Consider the following 22,976-nt stretch of genomic DNA (forward strand, 5'->3'; position numbering starts at 1 on the left):
TCGCCATCGGCGCCACCGCCTCCCACGCGTTCGTCACGGGATCGTACCGCTCCGCCGAGCTGAGGCGGCCACCGCCGTACCCGCCCACAGCGTACAGCTTGCCGTCGAGCGCCGCCACGGCGTGATAAAACCGCGCCGCCGCCATCGGCGCCACTGCCTCCCACACGTTCGCAGCCAAGTCGTACCGCTCCACCGAGCTGGAAGTTGCGCCGTCCTCGCTCTGGCCGCCCACCGCGTAGAGCTTGCCGTCAAGCACCGCCGTGCCGACATACGTGCGTGCCGAAGGCATTGGCGCCACAGCCTCCTCCTCCCACTCATTCGTTGACGGGTCGTACCGCTCCAGCGAGTTGACAAACTCGCCATCGATGTCTTCGCCGCCGATCACGAGCAGGCGCGGCCTCTTGCGCTTCTTCAGCGTCTCCTTCCAGCCGCGGCGCCACGCGCGGCACGTCCCCTTGACGGCGTGCTCCGTGGTCGGCAGCTGGGCGAGGATGTGCGGGACGAGGTCCGGCGAGAGGAGGACCTCGGAGAGCACCCACTCGGGCTGCTCCGCGAGCCGTGCGGCGTGCTCCTCCGCCACGCGCATTGCGGCGGCGCTCCAGAGAGGCGCCTGCTCGTCGATGAAGGCGACGAGCTGCTCTGGCGAGAGCCCAGACAGGCGGGCGCCGATGCGGTGGGAGGCCATGGGAGCGGCCCGGCGCGGGCAACGTAAGCTGGGTTTTTCAAGCCCCCCTCCGAGACTAGGGACAGTCACCACATAGCAGCAGACCGCACCCCCTCCGCTACTCGGAGCTAGTGGACACGAGTCACGACACTAACTAGTGATACGAGAATACGCACCGCCCCTACGCAATACCTTATTATAATACAAGAATACGAGAATACGCAGCCGCGAGACGCCTAGGGAAAATTCTTTCTTTTACAAGACGTCATACGGAGAGGATTCCAAGCGCCGAGCACGGCCACAGGGTTCCGGCTCCTACCCAGATAGGGGTCTGTTTACCATGACTCGCACCAAAACGCCCTACCTACCTACCTATTGCGGGCGCCAATCGCCAGGCTCCGTGCCTCACCTACCTACCTATTCCCAGGCCGCGCAGCGAAGCGAAAAAATACCCGTGAGCCCTCTGTGAATAGGCTCCCAGCGCCCGCCGCGCGCCGGCTTGTACCGCGGTGCCGTCCCGGGCGCCGCCACCGCGGGCGCCGCCGCCGCACCCGTCTCGGCTGGCGTCCCAGCCGCAGGCGACTCGCCTGGCATCCCCGTTCGCGGCTAAACGCGCCTCTCCCGCGCAAGCGAAGCGGTTTCAGCATAGGCACCGGGTCTGGCAGCACCGGCTCAACGCCGCGCCCCGCGGTCGGTGCAAGCAGGGAATGTTCCCGCTGCTGCTCTGCTGCAGCCTCGAGTCGCGGTGCGGCCTCCGCACTCTCGGCGTTCGCCTCTCGCCCTGCTGCAGCATCCGTTCCCATCTCTGGCTGCCGTTCGCCGAGCGCCTCCTCAAAGCATGCGAGAATCTCGTCGCTCTGAAGGTCAGCCTCGAGCACGTCGTCGGCAGCGCGGATGCTCGCCCGGCCGGTCGGCCCTCGAGACCTCGCAGTGGCGGCCGCCTCTGACAGCGGCGGCAGCCTCCCAAGCTGGCCACGCATCATGCTGCGCTTCGCGGCAATCGCGTAACGGGAGGCTCGCTGGGTTTTTGTGGCTTTTTGGACGGCTTTTTTGGATTCTCCCGCCCTCCAACCCCTCTCTTGGGTTTTTTCTTTTGGTGTGTCGAGCCTGTGTGCTGTGAGAGAGAGTTCTTTTGTTTAAATTCTTTGGGGTGGCAACGAAGATTTCTTTGGCATCTCTTGCGGGTCTCGCCAGGGGCGCCTACCAACCTCGCTTGCGAGGGGCGTGTGGCTTGTCTGAACGGACTCGTGAGGGGAGCCTGCCAACCTCATTCGTCGAAGCGGCGCTTCGCTTCACAACGACCCCGCCGCAATCGTCGCCGGCGCGCGACAGGCTCCCGTCGGCCGGACTGCCCTCGACGAGTGGGTGTCGCCAACCAAAGCGACACGCACTCGAGGAGGTAGTGCCGACGGGACGCGCTCGAGGGCGACTCTCGCGAAGGCACGGCTGGCAACCGTGGCGCGGGGCTCGCGCTCGACAAGACCGGGATCGCTCTACCGGCATACCTCTCGCTGACATGGGCGCACCGTCGAGCTGACGGCGGGCGCGCTGAGGTCGCACGCCTCCCAAGTCATATGCCACGGCGTGCGATCTAGAATCAGCACACGCGCCTCTGCTTGCATACACTCATACATTGGATTGTCATTGCCTGTGAGTGTGAGATAAGGCTAGCGGTTGGCGGCTAGCCTCTGAGGAGAGTGACCAGAGACACCTCACAAGACCCCACACACGGTCTAGTCCGGCCTCGCGGTCGGCGGAGATTGCTAGAGGCCGAGCAAGCCTGCTCTGGCCTCACGCGTTCGCCCCTGTTGTCTGTTGTTTGTTGTGCCTTTGTTTGTTTCTCTTGGCACCTGGGAGTGCTGGGGGGGGCGATAGGGAGAATGTGGCCCTGAGTTATGTGTACGCCAACTCAGGGTGTGTGGCAGCCAGCTGGTTGTGTGTCTTGTGAGCCTGTTTGTGTCTTTGTGTCGCTCGTGCGTGTCGTCATCATCTGTCTCGCGTCCACCCATACCGCGTTGGTGTCCAGTCCGAGCCTGACTGTTGTTCATCTTTCTACATACATACAGATTTCTTAGAGGGCCGCCTCTTGTAGCGCTCCGCCCGCGTGTCTTTCTTCCTCCTAAAAACACCGCGCAAAAGAAATCTGCGTCTCTTCTGCCCGAGTCTGACAGGTAGCGCGTTTTGGGACGTGACCCACATGAGTAGTATTCATTCATGGATATGGTGCCAAACGTGCTCGAGCGCGCCGAAGAGAGACGATCTACGCTCGAGGGAGTTAGCGAAAGTCGCACGGGCAGAGGGGAGTCAGACCGAGGCCTCCGGCAGTCCGCACCGCCTCTCGCGAAAGGGAAGCAACGATCAACTCCAGCTTGGACTTGGGTGCGCCGATATTATGAGTACAATACTCAATACTGTTGTAATCTAGAATGGGCTTGGTCTGTGGCAAACCGGGTCGCGTCCCCCGACAGTCCCCCGATTTCCGTCAACTCAACCCTTCGCGACACCCTCTCTTGCGCCTCTAGAGACTAGACGCTCTGTGTACGGTAAAGCCGTAGCTCTACGGCTCGCCGCTCGCGTATACGGTATAGCGTCTACGACACGAGGCGGTATAGCGCGCCTACCACCGCTACGTTGTACGTAACGGCAAAGCTGAAATACGTGGCTGGGTTCACAGCGATTGTAGGGAAGTGTCGAAAACACTTGACGGTCGCGGCCTTCCGACTCGCGCCTCCGCCTCACTGGCACTATTGTAGCCCTGGCCGGTGCGCGTGTGAAGTTGAAGTTCCGGAGTGAAAATTCGAACGCGTTCTCTCACGGTGACCAAAAAATGTCCACCTCAGAGGCACCTCCGGAGGCAGGCTGCCGCACGCCGGCGACACAGCTCCAGCTGTCGAACTGACCCGCAGCTCCTCTCAGAGCGGGAACTGTGACGAAAGTTGACTGAGGCGGTTGTCAGGAATCATCATACGGATCACATGGTGACTCTCTCATGACGGGAGACCGCCCGACCACTCCTGGGTGGCACTGCCACCGGTGTCGCTCAACGTCCTGTCGACAGCGTGCCGACAGCGACACAGACCATGTGGGACGCGTCGAGTATCGACCTCTACTGCTTACCCAGCCTTCGAGTGTATCCTGGCTGTGGTCCCACACCCACTGGTGTCCATCTCAAAGACCGCAGGAGGTCATGAGGGTCGATGGGAGTGCCAACCCCACAATGCCTAAAAACCCAGCCCAGTATCTAGGAGAAGGCGATTTCGTTTCTAGAGCGGATTCTAGCGACTTCTTGCGGAGAGTTTCCTGGGATCGATCTCAAGTCTTCTTTGAGCCAGCCGCCAGCCCCCCCAAAACTGGTAGAAAGGGCGGGCTGACCACACATACACGCGCAGCGAAGGAGAGCGAGCTGTTGCCTCGCTCGACGCTCGCTCGCCCTAGAGGCCGAGCCAAGCCGCCAGCTGCCTCCGGACCGCCTTGCGCGCTGCAACCACCGAAGGCTGGTCGGTGGGCAGCGACGGGTGCGTCCAAGCGTGGTGGGAGGCGCCCGAGACGAGCAGCGCGGGCAGCTCCGGCGAGAGGGGCGCGAGGATGGAAAGGCCGTGCCACGGGTCCACGTCGCCTAACGCGCAGCGGTGCCACATCAAGAGAGGAGAAGAAACCCTCGCGACCACGCGACACGTCGCCGTCGCCGTTGGCGTACAGGATCCGCGTCGCGTTGTGCGGCGGCAGGTCGGGCCGGCTGCCGCCGTAAAAGGCGTTCGTCTCGGCGATGCGCCGCGCGATCTGCGGCTGCGAGATGGCGTACTCGGCGCAAAACGCGTCCTGCGTCGGCAGGAGGTCGAGGCCCTGCGTGAAGAAGCAGCGCGAGCCCTTCTCGCACGTCTGGTAAAAGCCGAACTCGCTGCACGTCTGGTAGCCTACTCACAGCTCTTCTGTTCACACCTCTCCTGTTCACAGCCGAACTCGCTGCACGTCTGGCAGCCCCAATAGTCGAGAGACTCGTGCAAGCTGCGCTCCGGCGTCTCCGCCGCCTCCGCCGCCGCCGCATCGTCAACAGACAAGCACCCGTTTGCCTTCGCGCACTGATACGCGGCGACCTCGGCGCCGTCGGGCAAGCCTTATGCACCGACACCAGAAGAGTCACACGCTGTGGCCCAATGACCATCACAGTCTCCCGCGCCGTCGGGCAAACCCCCGGCCGCGACGCAGCTCCTGACGCAAGGCTCGTCACCGCCGCACTTGAAGGCGCAAGCGAGGACGGAGGCGCACTGTGCGTCCTTCTCGCAGCGCGCGACCTGGCCCGCGCATACCCGGAGGGGTGAAGGGACTGGTAGGGGGGAGGAGGCAATCCTCGGGCAGCAGCGCGACCTGGCCCGCGCACTTTTCCTTGACGCACTGCTCCGGATCCACCACGGGAGCGACCGCAATCGCCTCCGCCGCCGCCGCCTCCGCCTCCGCCGCCGCCGCCGCCGCCTCCGCCGCCCGCCGCCGCTGCGCCCGCGCCTCTCCGCCTTGGGCGGCCTCGCCCGCCGCCTCGGGCGCCGCCTCCTCCTCCTCTGCGGCGGAGTAGAAGCCGTTTGCGAGGCCCGCGAGGCGCTCGAGGGAGGAGCGGTTCTCGCCGCTCGTGACGACGTCACAGACCCTTCCGATGGAGCAGCCGTAAGAAAGACACGCCTGCGGACCGGCGATGCACCAACAGAGTCACACCGGCAAACGGGGAGGAGGAGAATGGTGCTACTCCTAAGCAGCCGCGCCGGGTCGTTGGACTGGGCGGGGAAGGGGGCGACGCCACCGCCGGAGAAGCGGAGCTGGTTCGTCTCGCTCTCAAGCCTGGAGTGGCGAGGAGTGGGCGGTGAGTCCGTCCACGGGTGAGAGCGGCGCTGGCCCTGGCTCGCTCTCGAGCCAGGAGGGCTGCCGGCCGCGCAGCTCCGAGAAGAGGGCGACGAGGGAGGCGCGCCTTGCAGTGTGAGGTCAGGTGCGGTAAGGCTTGCAGTGTAAGTCAACCTTGCAGTGTCGCCAGTCTCGTCACCACCAGGGCCACCGCCACCACCTAGCGAGTGAGTCGGCTGCTGCTACGACGAGGCTACTGCTACGACGAGGCGCGCCCGGAGGCGGAGGAGAAGCGCCGCCCGACCTCGGCGTGGCCTCGTGCGATCGCAGCCTTGCAGGCGGGGGAGCCTGCGCCGGCAGCTATTCATGTTATGTTGTACTCCTTATGTCGCATGACCAGGAGCTGTTTATATTATTAGAATTGTTACGTGGAGCCTGCCAGGAGCGCGCCAGAGTGAGCGCAAGAGGCGGCGGGACAAGAGAGCGCAGCGCGGTTGGCAGGCAAGACACTGAGCTGTGATGTGCCTCATGTTGTATTCCATTGTGTTACAGGCCGGGGGGGAAGGCCTCCGACGGACGGCAGCGCATACGCGTCTGCGACGAGGTCGTTGTACTCGGTCATGTCGAGCTTGGCCTGCAGCAGGATGTAGGGGCCCTGAGTCTTGTGTAGGTGCTCTTTTTTTTTTCTCTTCTGCTGTGTAATCTGGCTCATGTAGAGCCCGCGCCTGCACCGGCGCCGAGGAGGAAGCGGAGGCGAAGAAGAGGCGCGGGTACCTAGCAGCAACAGTCACAACCGTGATCAAAACCATCGTTGTTCCTGGTAGATGAGTAATGAAGAGGCGGCTGCTTGATCCGCGCAAACGAGGCGAGCATGCCGGGGTACGACCCCCCGAAAGTGACCCACTTGCTGGCGGCGCTGATCCCGAAAGCGGAGGTCGCGTGCCGCTGGAAGGTTGCGAGGTCGGCGAGCGCCTGCCGCGAAGAGAGCCAGCGCAGCGGCTTCTCGTCCGACGGCGAGTACGGGCAAGCGGACATATTGTGGCAGCCATAGTAGCGGTGCTCGACGGCGAACATCAGCGCCCGCGTCTCGGAAAGCCACTCCACAGCGTTGTTACAGTGGACGCTCGACACGACCACCGAGCCGTCGAGAGCAGGACCCTCTCCGCCCACGCAGAGGAAGACGGGCGCGCCGCTCCCGGGCGTCCAGAACGTGGCGTTGACGTAGTAGGCCTGCTGCCACTTCGTCGTATCGGTGATGTTGAAGTGGTCGCGGCGCGTCTCGAAGAAGAGCGGCTTCGGGAAGTGTGGCGAGTGGACCGGCGCCGCGCGCAGCGTGTGCGGTGGCGCGTCCGTCATCGTGCGCAGGATCGGCTTGTGGGCTTGGGCAGCGAGCATCAGCGGCGAGCGTCTGCAGGCCTGCGTGGGAACGTATGTTTTCTTTTTCGGTGCCGGAGGCGAAGACCGCGAGAAGAGCTGGGGCGCTCCAGCCGCGGTGGCATTGTACGGCGCCGGCGCAGCGCGAGGGTGGGCAGCATCCTTCCGGGACGCGGCGCAGTCGCAGCGTGCAGATAGAGTCGGGAAGGAAGGTCGTGGCGATCGATCGCGTTTGTGTTGTCAAGAGTTGCGTCGGTCGAAACTCGGCGTTACGACTCCTTACTCCGATTAGGTCTGGAGCGTTTGCTGCCCCCCCTGCGCGTTGAACGGTCCTTGCTGTGACTGTTTGACATGGACAGCAACGGCAACCCCCACTCCGTCGCCGCGGCCCGGGTCCCCGGACGCGGGCGGACCGGGGACAAGGTGTGGGAAGACGAAGAGCAGAGAAACAAGGAATCAAGCCCAAGAAGGGAACTCAAACAAAGTATGTGAGAACACTTGTTTCTTTCGTGAGAGTGTTCCAGTCAAAGGAGCCTACGTAATGGACTCGGACCAGCCCAGCACCCGCTCAACCACCGGCCTCGCGATCTCGGCCATCCTCTGCTGGCCCTGCACGGACGGGTGGTTGCACCCGCCGACGTTCGCGTCGACCTGCGTGCGCGGACGTGTCACGGTTGTAGAATGAAGCTGGAGGTACGGCGACTGCGAGTGGAGAGGATGCGAAGCACAAGAGCGTCTCGACACGTGTGTGTGTGTGGGGGGGGGGGGACGTGCGCCTCGTACAGGCGCTGAAAGTCGAGCGGGTGGATGCGGAGCGCGCGCTGCGCACCGAGAGCGGCGAGGGCGTCCCTGACGGAGGAGGAGGCACGGGCAGGTGACGAGGGCCAGAGCGGCGACGCGGGTGCGACGAAGTGGCGTCGATGGAGGAGGGGGGGGGTGAGGGCAGCGGTGGCGAGGGCTGGGGTGGCGAGGGTGGCGGCGGTGGCAGCGCGCCAGATGTCGGAGCAAGGGAAATACTCGCCGCGGTGGTCGCCGCGAGTGCCCATCGGGCCGCAGGCAGCAAACACGGGCGGCGGCTCGGCCGCGGTCACGGGGGCCGGGGAGACCTGAGGGTGACGGGCGAGGGGACGGCACGTAGCACCACTGTAGTACCACCGAGTTCAGAGGCCCGGTGCGCAAGGGCGAGCGGTGAGGGCGGTCCTTGGAGGCGGGCCGCCTCGAGTCCGCCTGTCGGGGACACGTCGTAGACGTGTCAGGGACGTGGCGTCGAGGGCGCCGAAGGCGGGTTGCGTGTGCAGCAGCCCCACCCCAGACTCTCCGCTGCATCCGGGCTACAGCCGTGCATCCCGGCCAACGTACCTCCGCCGTGAGGTTGAGAAGCAGCTCGACGTAGGCGGCCGCAAAGCTGGCGACGCTCATCTCGTGGCCTATGGACGTCGGCTTGCCAACCAGTCACGGCCGCGAGCCAGAGCGTGTGTGGAGGCGGACTCGCGTCGCGCGTGCCCGGCGTGAAGTCGTTTGTCCCGAGGTGGACCAGCAGAGCCGAGGGGCGCCACGAGGCGGGGAGGACGTCGCCCGCGCCGGGGACGCCGCCGAGGACGGACCTGGGGCGGGGAGGGGCGGTCACGGTGTGAGATCCCGTCTCGGTCTCCGGAGATGGAGCGCCTGTCGCCTGGCCAGCAAGGGACCTCCCTGCCCCTCCTCCGACGGAGCAGCTGGCGATGGGTTTCGCCTCTCTGAGAGCACGACGGACCGCGCCATCTCGTCGAATCTCGGCGCATCTCAGCTCAGGGCAGTTCTCGGCGAATCTGGCGCGTGTCTCAACAGCGTATCTCGGCGACGGTACCGCGCCATCCGCGGCATCGTGCGGTTCTGAGGCGAGTCTGCCGCGTCGTTGAGCAGGACGCCGATGCCGCTCCAGGCGACCGAGTGGAACTCGGCCTCGAGCCTGAGAGAGCAGAGGGGCGAGAGCACAAGGGCTGGAAACCCTCGAAATGGACGGCGGTGAGTGGGTCAGCGAGGGCGAGGGTGCAGCCTGCGCCCTGGCTGTCGGACTGGCGGGTGCAGTCGGGTGATCTTCAGACTGTCAGGCACTGTCAGACTCTGTCGGGTGCCTCTGTCAGACCAGCTGTCGGGTGCTGCCAGAGCTGTCGGGCACTGTCAGGCGCTGCTGCCAAGCTGTCGGACCAGGGCTCAGTGTGCAGTGGGACGCGCGTGTTGCGCCTACCGGGGGGGGACCGTGTGGCCTTCCGCGAGATCACTCGAGACCACCCGAGATCACCCGAGAGCGCGTGCTGCGCCTGCACCCCGACACACGCTCGGCATCTACGGCGTGGCACATGCGCGAGAGCACCACCCCCCAAGCGGCGCTGTGGTCCTCCCCGTCGTCGCACGCGCGGTCGTCGCCCCCGCCTCTAACGCCTGCGGGTCGCGGCAGGGGCGCCGAGCCGATCAAAGAAGGTGGCCGGGCGGCGGCGGCGGCGAGGTGAAGGCAGCGCGGTGGGTCGATCTGTCTCATCGGTGCTCGCGGTTGGGGTCGATCTGCTCGACCGGCGCCCCAGCCGACAGTGATGCTGTCGCCGTAGAAGGCGAGCCTACCCCCGTCGTTTTTCTTTTTTGCGAGGTAGTCCGATGTGCGAGGGCGCCGCTCGGCCGCGTGGAAGGTGCACCGCCGCCCCTCGCGCCAGGGCAGCGCGGCCTCGGAGAGGTCGGAGCCCTGCGAGAGGGAGAGAGGCCGCGGTGTGTGAGAGGCGGGTCGGTGGGCAGGAGAGGGCCGGGGTGCTCAGAGAAAACAGACAAGCCGGCTCAGCCTCACCTCGTCGAAGATGAGGCCGCCAAAGATGGCGGCTCCGAAGCTGGGGCACCAGTCGCAGGGCGGCCTTGCGCCACACGCCTGTGCGTGTGTGTGCGGCGAGGGAGGGAGTCGGGGTCACGGCTGAACTCCGGGATGGGAGGGAGAGGATCCGCGCCTCGGTCAGCTTGAGGACCATCACGCCTCGCGGCTCGGCGGACAGACCGGAGAAGAGCTCGTACGAGCCGTAGTGGCCCCATGCAGTCTTACGGCCAGCGCTGGTGAGGATCTCGCGGTGGCGGCGGTACCTGCGTTGCGGATGCCTGTCACCGGTCGCGCCGCTATGGCACTCGGAAACACTGTTTCGAGTCGAGCGCCGTCCGGGTGACGTGTTGTGCAGTGGCGGCGGTGCCTCGTCAAGTTGTCGGGCCCGCTGAGGAGCACCGCGTAGCGGTTGGTCCGAGTCTCGTTGAGCAGGATGGACGCAGATGTCGTGCTCGATCGGAATAAAATGCTCACGCCGGGCCAATCAAAGCGCCTCGCAGAGCCGTGGCCGACGAACCGACCCGAGTAGTGCAGCAGCGGGCTGCTGGCTGGCACGAGAATCACAGGCGAAATGCCCTCAGGAGTGACTAGGGCGCGCATATGAGACCTGGGTAGCATATGCTCTGAGGTCACAGTATGTGGGGCATATGCTGGCCGACCTTTGCCCGAGGAAAAAGAATTTTTAGCATCTTCCGCGCACGGGGCACTAACACAGGAAAAAGAATTTGCGCTCCGTGAAAAGAATACAAAAAGACCCTCTCTCAAACTACGCATGGAACTGGCGCGCACTGAGGAAAAAGAATTTTATACGGAAAAAGAATTTTAGGATTAACCAACAAACTAAAAATAAAACTCTCGAGAAATGGCAGAGCGAGAAAGAATTTCTCTGCGGACAGTGCGATTTTTAGTTTTCCGGATCATGGAAGTACTGAGTACTGCACAAGCTATGTAACGCCGCGGGTTTTGCGCGTGACGTGGTCTCGAGTTGCTGCACTTAAAATGCTTGCTAACTTTTTCCTAGAACCGTTAAAATTGTACGTGATTAACTTAACCATAGTCTTGGTGAGGTGGTGAGGGGCGGTCGGGCCCCTCGTCTTCTTGTTGGTGGTGATGCTGTTCGGTTCTAGGTAATTCGTTAGCTAGCTCACGCTCGTTGTCGCGGGTGTCCCCTCGCGTCTCGATGTCTGGTCGTGTCCGTCTCTGAGCTTTTGCGTGACTTGTGCTTCTACCTCCATAATAACATCCGGTCACATACAGCTCGATCCCTACTTCCCTCTCTTCTCTACCATTGTTGGGCTGTTGCTGCATGGCTGGATTCAGTCTGGGGATGGTATGGTACGTGTACCCGGCTATGTCGACCGTCCTTGGGGCGGCAGGCGACAGGGCTAGGCCAGTCGTCCCGCGTGGGTGAGGGGGGCGCGCAAGGTATCTCTCTAAGTCGAGGAGTGTCTCTGGCTGTATTGCAGAGGGAGGTGGATTCAATGCTGTGTGGGTATGGGCGCACCGGTCGGCGAGGGCCTCGTCGGGGGTCCGCCTGAGAGCGAGAAGCGTGGCAAGCGGGAGGAGGGCAGGGCTCTCCTCGGGCCTGCCGCCGTAGCAGTAGTCTGGCAAGTCTGCACAGGGAGGTGAGTCGAGCAGTGGATTCAGTGCTAAGAGGGCGCGCTTCTCGCTTAGAGCTGCGCGGGGGTGCCGCCCATCTGTGGAGGCCTGTCTGCGGAAGAGTGGGTGGTTAGTCTTGCGGGGAGCATCATATAGGCGAGCCTTTCGGCCGATGATATTAAATGATATTATGTGGATTTGGCTGCCCGAAGGGCGATTGGGTGCCCGAGGGGCACCCCTCCCGTTCGCCCGCAGCCCGAGGGCGGCGGGCTCCCGAGGAGGGGTCTTCCTCCGAGGAGGGGTGGAGGCCAGGCAGGCAGGCAAGCAGGCCGGCAGGCAGGCAGGCAGGCAGGCTGGCTGGCTGGCAGGCTGGCAGCAGCTGCTGGCAAGCAGCAGGGCAGGCTCTCCGCTCGTCAGCCGCGAGCTGCGCCTGCGCGCGATGGTCGTGCGTGTCGCGCGGCCACGAAGGTGCCGCGCGCGCGTGAGCCTCGGCTCGCCCACCTCGTGCTGCAAGCAGTGCCAGCAGCAGGCAAATGGGCGCTGTTGGTGTTGTTGTGGTGTTGTGGCGCCCGGCTGCGCTCCGCGCGCGGCTGTGCGGCCGCCCGTGGCTGCGCGCAGGCGGCGCCGCCGGTCGTCGCAGCGCGCCGGCTGCACTGGGCCGCAGCCGCAGGCCGGCGCCATTGGCGCCAGCCTTTGGCGCTGTTTGCCAATGTTGCACGCCGCGGAAGGACGTACGTCCAAACTTTTTGATGCGCGCGCCGACCGCGCCTTCCGGCGGGTCGGGCGCGCTGCGAGCGAGCGCTGGTAGGCGCTGGGTGGCGTGGGGGGCGGCGGGATTCCCCGCCATGCGAGCTGTGTCGTTCCTACGCTGATGCGAAGAAAAAAGAATCACACCGCGGCGGTGGTTGAGAGCGGGTTTACGTTGTGTTTGAAAGCGTGCTGCCCACCACCCTGCCCCCCCTGAAACAAAGAACCCCCTCAACAACTACGGCTAGTTCCAATTCACTCTGACACGCTAATCTTGAAAACGCGTCCAACGGAGCTCCGTGTTGCTCCCAGCGCCCTCCCCCGAGCTTCCTGCGGCCATGGCCGGTGCTACTAGTATGGGGGGCTACCTGGCTACCGCGAGAGCGACCCAACTCGTCGACATCGTCCGATGATGGTGCCGCAAAGTCAGCCTTCGGAGGCTATCGTGGGGTCGAGCCGGCAGTAGCCGCGACATGTGGTTCCACCACCCCTCGTAGGCTTTGCCTCTGCTCGCCACCGTTCCCATGCTGCCTAATGGGATGGAAAGGGAGGCTGGGCGAGCGTATAGAAGCGTGCTCGACCTCGTCGTGGCAACCTGCACGGCAGCGCTGGTAGGCGCGATGAGCGTCGTGCCACTTGACCCAAGACGGGTCGCAGGCGTCGTACCGAGCGCGTCGAGACCGTGTCCTGATGTGATCTGCACGGGTGAGTCACGTCGGCGTCAAAGGAGCGACGTGCGACCTGTCAGAGCTTGAATCTCCGATCTCAGCGGCGTCGAGTCATCTCCGGCGCGCGACAAAGGTACATCCCCAGGACGCGCAGAGGCACCGAGATGTACCTTTTTGCGCAAATGGTCAAATCAAGGTTTTGTAACGCGAGCTGTGCCACAGTGAAATGGAACTAGCCTACGGCCTACTCTATCACCGTTGCGGTGGGTGCTCGTAAATCCGCTCGCAAAACTTGAGAGCGCCCACTGCCACGTCGGGAGGGCAAGGCGCACATGCTCAACCCGCCAGGCCGCTGGAGCTACTTTATATCGCACACGCAGCGGAGCGGTCGCGCGACGACGATCGCAGAGCGGGGAGGGCGCTGGAAGCAACACGGAGCCAGTCTGCACGGAGCACGCCGTTGGAGACGTAACAAGATTAGCGTGTCAGAGTGAAATGGCACTAGCCCCTCTCCCCCGAGGTGTTGATACGCATTCTTTTATATTACGTCACCAAAATATACAAAAATCGCGCGCCGCTCAAGGTATTACACCACCTCATCGGGCGCGAACTCCCGCTGGAGATAATCCTTCAGAACATCCCGCGCCGCGACCACCTCCTGCATCCGCTTGGTCGCGTCCGCCGCGTCGCAGCGATCCGGATGCAGCTTCCTGGCCTGGTCCTTGTACGCTCGGTCCACCTGCGCCTCGCTCAGAGCGGTGGGCGGCGGGGGTAGCCCCAGCACATCGCGGGCCGTGGCCAGCGCCTCCTCGGCATGCTCCTCGGCGTCATTCGCCGCGCGCTGCTGGTGGGAGCTGCGGTACTCATGAAACGCGCCTTCGGCGCTCCACTCGTACCGGTCGCGAGGGTGGGCATGGTTGGCAGCGCCCGCAGCAGCCGCACCCTGCCCGCCCGCCCCGCCCTGTCCCTCCGGCCATAGCGTGGTGGCGAGGGCGTCGCGAAGAGAGAAGCCCTCCGGCTTGGGCTGCGGCGTGGCATCGCGCAGGAAAATGAGGGTCTGCTCGGCGCGCGTGTACGCCACGTATTGCACGTTGAGCTCCTGCCGCGCCTGCCAGCCGCCCTGCTCGAGCGCAAATTCAAACGGGATCCTATCGCATGCGTCGCGAACACGGTCGGGGAGGGTGCTGGCGGAGCCTGTGGAGTTTTGGTATCGGGCATGGCTCGGGCGTGCTCGGCTCACTCGGACGGCTCGAGCAAGTAGACGACGGGCCAGCCAAGGCCCTTTGCCTTGTGCACAGTCGCGAGCTCCACCGGAGGCCGCACCTGCGCTCACGGGTCAGGCCGTGCGGTGTGCGTGCGTGTGCGGCCGCGGTGGGCGCTCCAAACGCGCAAACGGTGATTAGGCTCGCGCGCTCGGTCTCGCAGCACGCCTGCTGACTCGGCAGGACGTACTCGCCGCCCGCGGCCCCAAAGTTGAGGTGCACCGCCTCGCGCAACGCCTTGAGCCTCGCCGCCTCGTGGCTGCTGTCCTCCCGCACGCGGCCGATGAGCAGCCGGATGCACTCGGCAAGGTCGCTCAGAGCGTACTCGACGCCGCGACCCTCCTCCGCAGCCACCTGCAGCCGAGATCGGTCAGAGATCTCGCACACTACCTCGTCCTGCCAAAGACAGCTCGGCCGTCCATCGGTTATCTCTAAGCCATGTCTCTCAGACTGTCTTGGCTACGTCTCGCCTCCTCTTCGCGCCGCACGTGGCTGTGCAGCGCCGACTCGACCTCGTCCAAGCTCTCCATCTGGTCGATGCCGCGCCTAGCTCGTTAGCTTCATTCGTTATAATTGGCCATTGAGTTTCGCCCTCTCCGCCCGGTCGATGGCGCCCGTCGTAGGAAAGCTTCTTGAGCAGCCCGTCGATTTTGGCAGCGAGAGGCTTTCGGCCTAGCATGCGGCTCGCGACGCCCTTCGCAGCGAGCAGGAATAGCAACGCAAGTAGAGGCGCGTTGCGGCGGGCGAGGATCGCCCGCTCCGCCCGCAGCGACACGCCGCCCGCCGCGCCGCCGCCAGCCACGTCGCCTTCTTTTTTGGCGGCGGCCAGTGCCGTACTGGCGAAAGTGTAGTCTCCCGGCAGCGGGTGGCTGGCGAAAGTGCATCCGTCCTCTCCTGCGCGGTCCTTCCTACAGATCTCGCCGCGCCCCTTGCCGCGCATCGGCCGCATCTTCTCGCCCGTGCCTAGAGCGAGTGGCGTGGCTCACTGAGTCGTGAGCCGCACATTTACCGCCTGTCCTCGCCCGCGCCGTTGGTGGCGTTGTCGATGACGGTGTTGGCGAGCTTGATGTGGCTTTCCGGGCAGCGGCGGCAGATGGGGAGGCTGTACACCTTGCAGTCAAAAGTCTCGAAGAGCGTCTCGAGCGCGTCTTCCATCGCAAAGGCCCACCCGTACAACGCCTGCATGAATGATCAAACTAGAGAGATCAGTGGCGCCTAAAGGATGAATCTATTCAGTAGTACAATCCTGCATGTCGTCCCCGACGACGAAGATGCGGCATCCCGATTCGGCCACTAGCCGCTGCAACATCAGCTGCCGGATGCGGGAGTTGTCCTGCGTCTCGTCAGCCAAGACCCACCGCAGCGGCCCGTCCAGCCGACGCAAGTGCCCCAAGCGACGCGGCGGCCCAGGGTCGAGCGACAGCCCCTGCCGCACGGGCATGTGCAACAAGTCGTCGAAATCGAGGACCGGCAGCGGCTTGGCCTTCTTCCCGCTGCCAAGCTCGCACACAACCTATGGACCAAGATGCGGCCGAGATGCGGACATGCGATTGAGCAAAGACGCACCAGCTCGCAATCACCTCTCCGGGCAGCGCCTCCCACGCCGAGTTCAGCGCGCAGTGGATGCTCGCGCCGAAACACTTGCGCGCCATGCTCAGGCCCGCCTCAAGCCGCGACACTGCAGTGGGCCACCTCGCATTCGCCTGCGCCGTGCGCGTCTTGGAGAGCCTCTTCTTGAGGACCAGCTCGATGCCCTGGCCGAGAGGAAGGGCGGCGGGTCGTGAGGACAAGCGAGCGAAGAAGTGAAGTGAGATAGCAGTGACAAGAGGTAGCAGCGAGGTGAGAGGCGGCGGTGGGTGAGGCCTCGCGCCTCGTCGAGCTTGTGGCGATCGCACAAGCTGGCCCACGTCTCGCTGCTGTCCGGGCGACCGCCCTCGATGCCCACCGCCTCCATCTTGGCCAGCGAGACCATCTTCACAACGAAGGACTCGAAGAGATGCACCTCGAGCGACAGCGAGGAGCGCGACGTGTCTTCCGCCGGCTTCGGGTACATCAGCCGCAGCAGCATCTTTGACTTGTTTGGCACGTACGCATTCTGCACAGGCGCCTGCGGTGGGCAAGGCGAGCGTCTCCGCACAGTGCGGCACAGGGCGCGTGGGGTGTATGCGCGCGCCTCGTCTGCAGCGCAGTCATCGGCGTCAGCCGCCGCCTCCTCGGCGGCCTCCTCCTGCTCCTCGGCCGTCGCGGCCAGGGTGGACTTCCGGTGCGCTTTGTACCACGCCTTAGCACCAAGTGAGTGAAAAGTGCGCGCCTCCGGCATGTCGCGCTCCTCCAGCTCCCGTCTCGCGTCGCAGTTCAGCGTCAGCGCGAGGAGCCGCATGTTGCGATCGCGCACGTGCTTCGCCGTAACGGCAATGCAGTGTGTTTTCCCGGAGCCCGCCCTGGCGCGAACGCCGATGTTGCGGCCCGTGTTATCGACGCATGCGATGATGGGCGCTATATGGTCCTTCTCCGCCTCCGGCTCAGGATAGGGGACTGACGCTGCCGCCGCTGCTGCCGCTGCCCCTGCTGCCGCCTCGAGCCTCCACTTCTCATCTTGCAGCTGCTTCATTCGGTGAAGTGCACAGCGGACATGCACGGGTTGCAGACCTGCGACTCCAGCAAGGTCGGCATAGCAGCAGTGCATCTCCAGCACAGAGCCGCGGCAGATCTCGCAGTCTCCCGGTCGTTGCGCCGTGAATATTTTGGACTTGATCGGGCAGTCTTTAGCGAAGTGGCCCGGCTGTTTGCAGCGGTGACAGTCCCCCCACTTGTCTGCGAGACTCTGAGGCAGGCACTCACCGCTGCGGCCTGGCGTCGCCACGCTCTGCTGCGAGAGGCTGCAGCTCTGCTGCGAGAGGCTGCAGCTCTGCTGCGAGAGGCTGCAGCTCTGCTGCGAGAGGCTGCGAGACGGCGTCAACGCGTCGACGCTCCCTTGGCTCTGAGCGCCGCTATCTTGACTCGAGCCAGCACCTGGGCTGCTATTGGGCACCGCCACCCGCGCACGTTTGGGACTCGACTCCATGCCAGTCGAGAGCGTGGAAAAAGAATTTAACAAAGCCACTCTCTCTCACAGCACACAGGCTCGACACAGGTGCGAACTGGCGCGTGCTAGTACTATCACCGGCACACCACCGGAGCCGCCTAAGCGACTCCGTTAAGAACGGCAATGCACTTAGCTCCGTGCACAATGCCGCTGCGTGGAAAAAGAATTGAGAGCGCTATGGCGCGCGCCGACCGCGACTGATTCTGTTCTTAGCTTCAAGCCCCCCGCCCCCCGCCCCCCCCCCCTCCCCCCCTTGCGAGACTAGAGACAGAACCTCCGAGCGCGGCTGAGTTGCGCTCGGCGACCTGGGGCATGGGGCGGGGGCGGGGTTCGTTCGCGGGGAGGACGGCCGCAACTATCGATCGCGTACTCTAGACGTAAGCGACGACGTCGTTCCGCACTCCCGCTTATCAGAGAGCCCGGGGGCGGCGTGGTCAGTTGTGTGGGTGGTGCTTCTTTCGAGGAGTCGCCTACTACTGCTACCGCTTTGCCAGTTACGTGTGCCTGTCTCGACGACAGCGTGCCCGGCCAGCCTCGCCGTCGCGTCCAAGCGCAGCCGCTCCGCCGCGCCTCCTGCGTCTCCGCGGGCTGCCGCAGCACATAGTGTCGGCCGTACTCCGCCACGCCCGCGAGGACGTCAGCCGCTCACCGTCTCGACCGCCGCCTCGATTTGGCGGAGGGGCTCGACCCGTCGTTCCGTGACCTACCGCGCCAGCGAGGGCTCCTGGTGCGCCGCCCGTCGGTCGACGCCCTCGCCCCTGCGCTCCACCAACGACGCCGTCGCTGTCCTCGCCGACGTGACCGTGATCCGAGGCCCCATGTCCAGACCGCAGACGCCATTGGATGCAGCCGAGATGCAAAATCCAGAACCGCCGTTTTTTATGACCAATACGAGCCGTCCCCCCCTGACCCCCCCCTGACCCCTCCTGGACGCGTCCACCCTCCGTCCAATCGAGCCGATCCCTCTTTTACATACACAAACGTCGGCCGCCGAATTTCAAGCGCCGTTTTTCGACCTCACGCCGCGGACCTCTGCTCGAAGCCGCGGACCTCCGCCCTGTCGGTGCAGCGCAGCCATGTCAATCATGTCGTTCCTCCTGCTAGAGACGCTCTCGTTTGCTCCCGTCGCGCAGCCCTCGAAGCCGAACATCCTTGTCTTCCTCGTCGATGACTTTGGCTGGGCGAACACAGCGACAGTGCGCACGGATCATGTGCGCCCGCCGGCAGCAGTTCAAGGACTCAGACCAGAAGCGCAGCCAACCCATCTTGCGATGTCGCGGCGGAGCGGGCGGGGCAGGTGTCGGCTCCAAGCGCGCACAGCTCAGCGTAAGGGGGAAAAAGCGGGACGACGACCCGATGGGGACGCACGCACAACGTCGCAAGGTTGACCAAAGCCTCGCAGCGCGAAATTCTTTTTTCTCCCCCTTTAAAGAAAGAAAGAAAGAAAACAGACAACCCAAGGGAGGGATGGGAGGATCGGGGTGTGTCCCGCAAAATTTCTTTTTTCTGGCGCCAAAGATGAGGCTGAGGTCGGTGTTCGGCGTCGGCTCGCCCTCGTGCAGGCTTGTGCCGCTGCGCACGAGCGCGACCGCTGCATTTTCACCGCAGAGACTCGTGCCGGTGCGCCACAGTGGCTCGCTAAGCACGCAGGGCGGGGAGAGAAGTGAGCAGGCGCGGCCCGAGGACTTTGACACGCGTCAGCTCTACAAGGATTGCATCCGGCTCAGCCACCACATCGCGGCGAGGGTGAGGACGCCCCTGCGCGCTCCTCCCACGCCCCACGCCTCACAGCACCCGCCCTGATTCACCGCTCTGCGCCGCCGCGCCCCGTCCGCCTGCAGAGCCCGAAGGGCGAGGCGATGCGTTCGATGATCCGGCAGCAGTTCAAGTCAAACATGGGCGAGACCGACCCGACCAAGATCAACGAGCTGAAGATGCGCGCCATCTCGGGGATCCAAAACTACGTGATCCACGAGAACACCCGCAAGGCGCTCTCTAAAAAGGGGAAGGAATACGCCTCCTCCTTTGACGCAGGTAGTGGCGGTGGCAGCAGCGGCAGCAGCGGCAGCAGCGGCAGCAGCAGTGGCGCGTCGTGATGGCAGTATACGACGGTTGCGCGACGAATGTGCCCGGCGGTGCCTTGCCTCGAACGCGTCGAAGCCGCTCCCCGCGGCTCTTCCCTCCGACTCATGCCAACACCCTTTTTTTAAATAAATAAAAACGGACACACCTCTCTACTATAAGATGGGTAAAAAGGAACAGGCCCCCGCCCTTGGCCAGTCGTGTCGAGCTCATTTCACCCACCCTCAAATAAAATGAACTGCACGGACATGGCACAAACGCCAGGCTACAGACATGTCTCTCTCTCAGACATGGGGAGGCACGTTTAACGCAAGGCCAAGGGAGTCTGGGCGACAGCGGCGTCTTCCGAGACGCCACGGCGAGCCAGTCGATCTCCATCCGCCGCCGTGAGCTGCACCGGTGTGGACCTGCGGCGTGCAGCGCGACTGCCGACTGACATATGCGCTGGGCCTGCAGCGACAGCCACTACGCCTCTCTTGTTGCTTATGTGAAATGTCTGAGCTTGTGCGTCTTGGGTGCGTGGTTGTGTTTTCGTAAATGTTCGCAGCGATTTAACTTACGATCGTCCACAGCCTGCCCATCCGATACCACTGTTGCTCGGGGAAGCTCGCGCGCAAGCACGCCCCACCCTCTGCCTGCCGCAGCCCTACATAGAGCCCTACACGTGCTCGGCGTTCGACCGTGCCGTCGCCGCGTTGCCTCCGTGCGTCATTGAATGCCGCAGCCCTTCGAGCGAGACTTGCTCGGCGAGCAGCTCGACGCGGCCAGAGACGGCATCCCTGCAAGCGTATCGCAGCGCCTCCTCCTCAATCTTCCAGAGGCATCGCTCGACGTGGCACTGGCTGCCACTATCGAGGCGAAGGCGTCCACCAAAGTCAATATTTGGCAGGGCCTGTTCGCGCGCTCGGCGGCCAACGCCGCCTCACAGCCGACGGCTGGCGCGCCGGCGCCAACGCCGGAAGTTGTGGCCACGGCGGCGGCTGCAACTAGGCTGCAGGCGATTGAGCGTGGCCATCTGCTCAGGCGGCATCAGGCGGAGCAGGCCAACGCGGCCGCCAAGATTGAGGCCGCTGCGCGCGAGCGGATAGGAAGAAGAGGACGAAACCAAGCAGCACCGCCACCGAGAACAACTGCTGCTGTGGATTTGCCAGACCCTGATGTGGCGCCCCAGTCTTTGGATTCGGCGGCGCCGGACGTTGTGCCCATGAAGGCGTCGTTGCTGCACCACAGGAGGGTCCCGTTCAAGGGGATGGTGGTGGCATGGTACCTTTTGCTGGGCGGCCTCGGCGGCCTCCTCCTCTACGCGATCGAGTCGAAACAGTCGGGCCTCGGCCTCGCTGACGCCATCTTCCTCGCCGTCTCCGCGTCGACGTGCACCGGCCTCGCGACTTTCAACATCACCGCCTTTGGCGACGCCGCCAAGGCGCTGCTCGGGCTTCTGATGGTGGCCGGCTCGTCGATCCTCATCTCGGCGGTGCCGCTGCACCTGCGCCACGCGGCACTGCGACGGAACGTGCCAGAGGGGCTGAGGCACGTCGCGCTCAAGGATCTGCGCCGCTGCCCAGAGTGGCTGGTCGAGCTCAACTCGATGCGGCTCCTCCTGTACGCCATCTACATCTACCAGGCAGCCCTCCTCCTCGGCGGCTTCTGCTTCATCTACGTGTCGGTGCTCGCCACGCCCGTCGAGGAGAGGGGCGTGTGCGACTACCCAAGCTACTCGACGGCGAGTACGGCAGGCCAGCCACCCTCAAACGTCACCGGGCTGCCGTGCCGGCCCGGCCGCTTCGCCGCGTTTGTGTCTGTCGCCGCCTTTGCGAACGCGGGCATGACCAGCGAGCCCGGCTCACTCGAGGCCTTCAACGAGGAGATTGGCCTGCTCTCTGTTGTCACCGTGCTCGCCCTTGCAGGTAATGTGCTCTACCCGGTCTTGCTTCGGCTCTCTCTCCAGGCTTACCTTCAGTGTATCCCGATCGACGACGCGAGGCGCCTGTGGGCGCGCCACCTCCTCCTCTCCGGCCGCAAGATGTATGGTTACCTCTTCTCGACCGAGCAAACCACAACCCTCTTCCTCACGCAACTGGCCGTCTGGGCCGCGCAAACCTTCACCACCTGGTCGTTCTTTGTCCGTGAGGCGCACCGTGGCATGATCCGCGTCTACGGGTCCAGGCTCGGCGGCGTCTCAAAGATCCTCTCCGACCTCGCCGCGTGCGACGCCGACGTGCAGTGCTTCCGAACAATGGAGGAGCGGCTCGCGCTGCCCGACGATATGTTCATGTCGGTCGAGACGCGCCACGCTGGCTTCGCAATCTATTCGCTCGCCAACGAGAACACGCCCGTGCTCGCGATGTACATGCTTGCAATGATGATGGCGCCCGTCCCGCTCATGATCGCCGTCCACGCATCCTCGCGCCACGGAGCCGCTCTCGAGAGCCCCCTACACGACGGCCCCCACACGGCGGCCCCCACCGCTCTCGGTGTCGGCGGGCGGAAGAGCGTGTCTATCGCAGAGCACTGGGCGCGCCGGCACTCAATCGTCCGCACAACCGGGACCGGTGCAGCGCGAGCGGCGCTCTCGCGGTCACGGATCCGGATGGCGGAGCAGATCGACGAACTCTCCCTCGCCCTCGCGCGGATTCCGTCGGTCGACCCGCGGGTATCGGCCGAATCGCGGACGTCAGAGGCCTCGGTCGCCGATCTGGGCGTGCTCCAGCTTCAAGCGATGTTGTGGCACGGCGAACTGACGTGGGGGCAGACGCTTCGCCACCACCTTACCGCGTTCTCGCACGCCGTCGGGGGGTTTGTTGGCGGTCCCACCCTGCAGCGCGACCTGCTTTTTGCCTGGCTGGCGTGGTTCCTGGTTCTCGCCTTCGACCCGGATTTGCCGCACGGGTCGAACGGCGCTGCTTTCGACGCGCTCTTCGAGGTGTGCTCCGCCTTTGGCAACGTTGGCCTGTCGATGGGCTACTCACGCGACACCGAGCTCGAGAACGTCCGTCCGGGCACGCCGCAGACCTTTGTCGACTCGCTGCCGCGGGGCGAGACGGGCCTCTCATACTGCGCCTGCTGGCCGAACCTCTCCAAGGCGGTGCTGGTGGCGGTGATGATTTATGGCAGGACGAGAGCGCTGCCGCAGCAAGTCGACTACGCCCTCACGCTCGCCATCGAGATCCCGTCTTCGGACATGTCGCCACCGCCAAGCCGTCTCCTCAGATGTGCACGGAGGGAAGGCTTCACGCGCCACAATGGTGTGCGCATAGGTCGCCCGTCGAGCTGCTCCTCAGCCCGGGCGGGGAGCGCGACAGCGACGAGCGCGACTCGACGCGCGCGCGCGGCTCCTGGCTCTTCTCGCAGGCCGACTTGCGCGGCTTGGCTCGGCGGCTGACTGGCAGCACGCCCGCCCACCACCCGGGCGCCGTGCCACAGCGCGACGGCGTGAGTTCGGGCAACGAGTCTACGGACGAAGCTGGAACGCTCGGCGACCTGCTTGATGCTAGGGCTCCGGACGACGAGGGCGCGTCGGGGTCGCATGCGAGACCGGAACAGCGGGCGAACAAGGTGCTGGTGTGATGCTGTGCACGTTGCGCGCGGGAAGGTCGCGTGCAGGGTGTTGCGAGATCGTTGCGACTACTCGCGTATCAAGGGGTGTTCCTAAATCGCCTCGGAAACGAGAGAGAGAGATTTTTAGAGCAACGATACCAAACAACTCTACGAACACATCATTTTTGGGGCCTGGAGCCCTGTTCACGCGCGCGCTTTTGTCGGAAACGCGCGCGGAGAGGGAGTAGAGGCAGCACGGTGGTATAACACGCGTGGCTCGCAACCTCCCTCCCGC

The 22,976-nt window shown here is 64.4% G+C and overlaps 7 protein-coding genes across 7 annotated transcripts; 2 read left to right on the plus strand and 5 right to left on the minus strand.

Annotated features, from left to right (window-relative positions):
- Positions 1-929: 929 nt before the first annotated feature.
- Positions 930-1,647, minus strand: EMIHUDRAFT_210508 (hypothetical protein; the record flags this gene model as incomplete). The annotated part of the gene is made up of 2 exons (XM_005769261.1): positions 930-979; positions 1,248-1,647. 2 exons carry the CDS (start codon positions 1,645-1,647, stop codon positions 930-932), a joined length of 450 nt encoding a protein of 149 aa, XP_005769318.1.
- A 3,645-nt stretch (positions 1,648-5,292) lies between these two features.
- On the minus strand, positions 5,293-6,902 carry EMIHUDRAFT_356069 (hypothetical protein; the record flags this gene model as incomplete). Its single annotated transcript, XM_005769262.1, has 7 exons — positions 6,339-6,902; positions 6,217-6,265; positions 6,059-6,125; positions 5,766-5,839; positions 5,540-5,617; positions 5,417-5,476; positions 5,293-5,335 (listed from the first exon to the last, which is right to left on the minus strand). Coding segments are annotated over exons 1-7 (917 nt in total), but the record flags the coding sequence as incomplete, so codon positions are not given.
- Positions 6,903-7,376: 474 nt separating this feature from the next.
- EMIHUDRAFT_436511 (hypothetical protein) lies at positions 7,377-10,321 on the minus strand (the record flags this gene model as incomplete). The annotated part of the gene is made up of 12 exons (XM_005769263.1): positions 7,377-7,516; positions 7,642-7,714; positions 7,859-7,971; positions 8,066-8,092; positions 8,225-8,292; positions 8,369-8,469; positions 8,712-8,813; positions 9,205-9,459; positions 9,535-9,581; positions 9,681-9,758; positions 9,835-9,964; positions 10,069-10,321. Coding segments are annotated over 12 exons (1,364 nt in total), but the record flags the coding sequence as incomplete, so codon positions are not given.
- Positions 10,322-13,301: 2,980 nt separating this feature from the next.
- EMIHUDRAFT_102833 (hypothetical protein) lies at positions 13,302-16,588 on the minus strand (the record flags this gene model as incomplete). The annotated part of the gene is made up of 9 exons (XM_005769264.1): positions 13,302-13,863; positions 13,956-14,038; positions 14,200-14,331; positions 14,466-14,523; positions 14,987-15,156; positions 15,272-15,490; positions 15,558-15,731; positions 15,923-16,084; positions 16,115-16,588. The coding sequence occupies 9 exons, from the start codon at positions 16,586-16,588 to the stop codon at positions 13,302-13,304; spliced, it is 2,034 nt and encodes a 677-aa protein (XP_005769321.1).
- Positions 16,589-17,711: 1,123 nt separating this feature from the next.
- EMIHUDRAFT_356072 (hypothetical protein) lies at positions 17,712-17,902 on the minus strand (the record flags this gene model as incomplete). Its single annotated transcript, XM_005769265.1, has 1 exon — positions 17,712-17,902. A coding segment is annotated over one exon (191 nt), but the record flags the coding sequence as incomplete, so codon positions are not given.
- A 236-nt stretch (positions 17,903-18,138) lies between these two features.
- Positions 18,139-19,361, plus strand: EMIHUDRAFT_464292 (hypothetical protein; the record flags this gene model as incomplete). Its single annotated transcript, XM_005769266.1, has 4 exons — positions 18,139-18,273; positions 18,734-18,808; positions 18,904-19,269; positions 19,338-19,361. The coding sequence occupies 3 exons, from the start codon at positions 18,139-18,141 to the stop codon at positions 19,156-19,158; spliced, it is 465 nt and encodes a 154-aa protein (XP_005769323.1). The 3' UTR covers positions 19,159-19,269; positions 19,338-19,361.
- Positions 19,362-19,859: 498 nt separating this feature from the next.
- EMIHUDRAFT_210516 (hypothetical protein) lies at positions 19,860-22,711 on the plus strand (the record flags this gene model as incomplete). Its single annotated transcript, XM_005769267.1, has 2 exons — positions 19,860-22,327; positions 22,402-22,711. The coding sequence occupies 2 exons, from the start codon at positions 19,860-19,862 to the stop codon at positions 22,709-22,711; spliced, it is 2,778 nt and encodes a 925-aa protein (XP_005769324.1).
- Positions 22,712-22,976: the final 265 nt, after the last annotated feature.

Source organism: Emiliania huxleyi (genome assembly GCF_000372725.1).
Source record: "Emiliania huxleyi CCMP1516 unplaced genomic scaffold EMIHUscaffold_43, whole genome shotgun sequence".
NCBI classification, from domain to species: domain Eukaryota; phylum Haptophyta; order Isochrysidales; family Noelaerhabdaceae; genus Emiliania; species Emiliania huxleyi.